Source organism: Nicotiana attenuata, unplaced genomic scaffold (genome assembly GCF_001879085.1).
Source record: "Nicotiana attenuata strain UT unplaced genomic scaffold, NIATTr2, whole genome shotgun sequence".
NCBI lineage: Eukaryota > Viridiplantae > Streptophyta > Magnoliopsida > Solanales > Solanaceae > Nicotiana > Nicotiana attenuata.
Window position 1 is genome coordinate 62,826 of NW_017673796.1, and position 3,618 is coordinate 66,443.

Here is a 3,618-nt window from a genome sequence, read left to right on the forward strand (position 1 = left end):
CCGATGCCGATGGCTGTGGGGATCCTCTTTTCGATCAGTGGCGCCCTTTGCGGGTTTTCACCAGCTGACCTCTCTCATTTCTCTTCTCATCATCGCTTTATAGTGCTCTTTGCGAGTTTTCACTGACAAGACTCTCTCATTTTGATTTCTCTGCTTACAAACGCCTTACGGTGCCCGTGAGGATTTTCACCGATAAGAATCTCTCATTTTATTTCTCTCATTTGGTTGCATCAGATCCAAGTAGTTGTATCCTCCAATTTGAACATCTTTGCCGATTGATCGGAAGGACTTGAACAGGATTTTGGGGTGAAAAGCATTTGGATTGAATTACAACTTTGGAACCTTTTGGGCAAAACTATCACCGAACCATTTAAATTCTGCCCCAGTTTCACTTTTGGGGGAAATTTTGGATTTTTGTTTTGGTGTGACTGAACCCCAGAGAGAGGCTGCCTACGTATCCTTTAGGAATCAATTCGAACGTATTTGAAGGAGCGTTGTTGTTGATTTTCCTTTGTTTTGTTTTCTTTTCTCTCTCTTTTTTTTCATTCATTTTTCATCATCATTTTTGTTTTTGTTCTTTTTTGTTTATTTGTAATAACTTCCAGGTTCCAAAGAGAGTAATCAAAGAAAAAGGGAAATGGCTCAAAGGGCTTATAAAGAATTGGTAGTGTTTGGATAGTGAGAAAGAAAGCATTCGCCATTCCAATCGAAGCATGTTAAAAGCTGTGAAAGTAGTCAAACGTAATACCTCTTGACCGCATCTGCACTGACGGCTGTTTCGGGATCATGTCCTTCGATATCTCCCAAATATAGTGCTCCCTTTGGCAACATTCTTCTTACAATGTAAGGACCTTTCCAATTTGGAGCATATTTTCCTTTGGCTTCTTCATGATGCGGGAGAATATGTCTCAGAATGAGTTGCCCCACTTCAAATTTTCTAGGCCGCACTTTCTTGTTGTAGGCATGGGCCATTCCCTGTTGGTACAACTGCCCATGGCAAATTGCGGCCATCCGTTTTTCATCAATCATAGTTAATTTTTCCAATCGGGTTTTGACTCATTTATCATTCTCGATCTCAGATTTAACAATGATTCGAAGAGAGGGAATATCAACTTCTCCGGGTATTATGGCTTCATTGCCATAAACCAATTAATAGGGCGTGGCCCAACCGATGTGCACACGGTTGTGCGATGTACCAGTAGTGCAAAAGGCATCTTTTCATGCCATTGTCTAGAACTTTGAATCATTTTCCTGAGGATCTTCTTGATATTCTTGTTTGCAGCTTCGACAGCGCCATTAGCTTTGGGCCGATAAGGGGTAGAGTTACGATGCGTAATCTTAAATTGTTCGCATACCTCCCTCATCAAATTGTTGTTTAGATTTGCAGCATTGTCTGTAATGATAGTCTTAGGAATACCAATACGACAAATAATGTTGGAATGCACGAAGTCCACCACCGCTTTCTTGGTGACGGCTTTAAAAGTGATTGCTTCAACCCACTTTATGAAATAATCAATGGCAACCAGGATGAATCTGTGCCCATTTGAAGCTTTCGGTTCAATCGGTCAAATAACATCCATACCCTAGGCAACGAACGACCAAGGTGCTGACATAGGAAGCAACTCCGAAGGCGGTGCATGAATCAGGTCACCACGTATCTGACACTGATGGCACTTCCGGACAAAACTGAAGCAATCCTTTTCCATGGTCATCCAATAATAACCTACCTAAAGGATTTTCTTTGCAAGGACATATCCGTTCATGTGAGGCCCACATACTCCCGAATGCACTTCGTTCATGATCTTTTCAGCTTCTCGGGCATCTACGCACCTCAAAAGATTCAAATCTAGAGTTCTTTTGTACAAGACCTCTGCGCTAAAAAAGAAACTGCTGGCAAGCCTTCTGATAGTTCTTTTTTGATCACCACTGGCCTGCTTAGGATATTCCTTCGTTTTCAAAAACCTTTTGATATCATGATACCATGGCTGAACATCTGGATCTATTTTAATTGCATTATAATAACTATGCCTTTCGCGAATTTGGATTTCCAGCGGGTCAATATGGACACTGCCCGGATATGGTAGCATTGAGGCCAAAGTAGCTAATGCATCAGCTAACTCATTGTGGAATCGAGGAATATACCTGAACTTGACGGACTTGAATCGTTTGCTAAGATCTTCCACATATTGCCTATACGAGATGAGTTTGATATCTCGAGTTTCCCATTCACCTTGGGCTTGCCGAATAATCAAGTCAGAATCTCCCATGATTAACAATTCCTCCACATCCAGGTCCACTCCCATATTCATGCCTATAATGCAGGCTTCATACTTAGCGGTGTTGCTGGTACAGAAGAACCGAAGCCGGGCTATGGCCATATAGTGTTGACCCATGGGTGAAATCAGAATTGCCCCAATCCCGACACCTTTTGCATTTACAGCTCCATCAAAGAACATTTTCCAAGCATTGGTGTCCTATGGAATTACTTCAATTGAATTTACTTCCTCGTCTGGGAAATAAGTGCTTAGGGGTTGGTATTCATCATCAACCAGGTTCTCAGCTAGATGATCAGCCAAGGCTTGGGCTTTCATTGCCGTGCGGGTGACATAAACAATGTCGAACCCAGTGAGCAGGATTTGCCATTTTGCGAGCCTTCCCGTAGGCATTGGTTTTTGGAATATGTACTTTAGAGGATCCATTCTGGTTATGAGATATGTGGTGTAGGCCAAAAGATAATGTCTGAGCTTCTGGGCGACCCAAGTTAGGGCGCAGCAAGTTCTTTCTAATAGAGTGTATTTGGCTTCATAACTGGTGAACTACTTGCTCAGGTAGTATATGGCTTGTTCTCTCTTCCCGGTCACATCATGTTGCCCCAGGACACAACCAAAGGAATTTTCCAAGACTGTTAGATATGAGAACAAAGGTCTTCCTGGCTCGGGTGGTACCAACACTAGCAGATTTGACAGATATTCTTTGATTTTATCAAAAGCCTCTTGAAATTCATCCGTCCATTTGATCGCCGCATCTTTCTTCAACAACTTGAATATGGGCTCACACGTGGTAGTAAGCTGAGCAATGAACTTGCTGATGTAATTCAATCTTCCTAACAGACCCATGACCTCTTTCTTGGTTCTCGGAGGTGGCAAATCCCGAATAGACTTTATCTTTGTTGGATCTAACTCGATACCCCTCCAGCTGACTATAAACCCCAAAAGCTTTCCAGATGGAGAACTCCAAATACGCATTTAGCTGGGTTCAATTTCAAGTCATACCTGCGCAGGCGCTCGAAGAACTTTCTCAAATCCCGCACATGGTCTTCATGCGTTCTGGATTTAATGATCACCATCCACATACACCTCAATTTCCTGGTGCATCACGTCATGGAAGATGGTAGTCATAGCTCTCACGTAGGTCGCCCCGGCGTTTTTCAAACTAAATGGCATGACCCTGTAACAGTAAGTTCCCTAAGGTGTGGTGAAAGTCGTCTTTTCTGCGTCTTCTTCATCCATCAGAACCTGGTGATACCCAGCATAACAATCCACGAAAGATTGTATCTCATGTTTGGCACAGTTGTCAACAAGAATGTAGATGTTTGGCAATGGGAATTTGTCTTTGGGG

At 42.7% G+C, this 3,618-nt stretch overlaps 1 protein-coding gene across 1 annotated transcript; it reads right to left on the minus strand.

Moving 5' to 3' along the window:
- Positions 1–1,727: 1,727 nt before the first annotated feature.
- On the minus strand, positions 1,728–2,378 carry LOC109217317. The gene has a single exon (XM_019381558.1). It carries the CDS (start codon positions 2,376–2,378, stop codon positions 1,728–1,730), a length of 651 nt encoding a protein of 216 aa, XP_019237103.1.
- Positions 2,379–3,618: the final 1,240 nt, after the last annotated feature.

Excerpts from the sequence above, each read along its gene's own strand:
- LOC109217317 (XM_019381558.1), bottom strand. The coding sequence starts at position 2,378 with ATGGCCATAGCCCGGCTTCGGTTCTTCTGTACCAGCAACACCGCTAAG.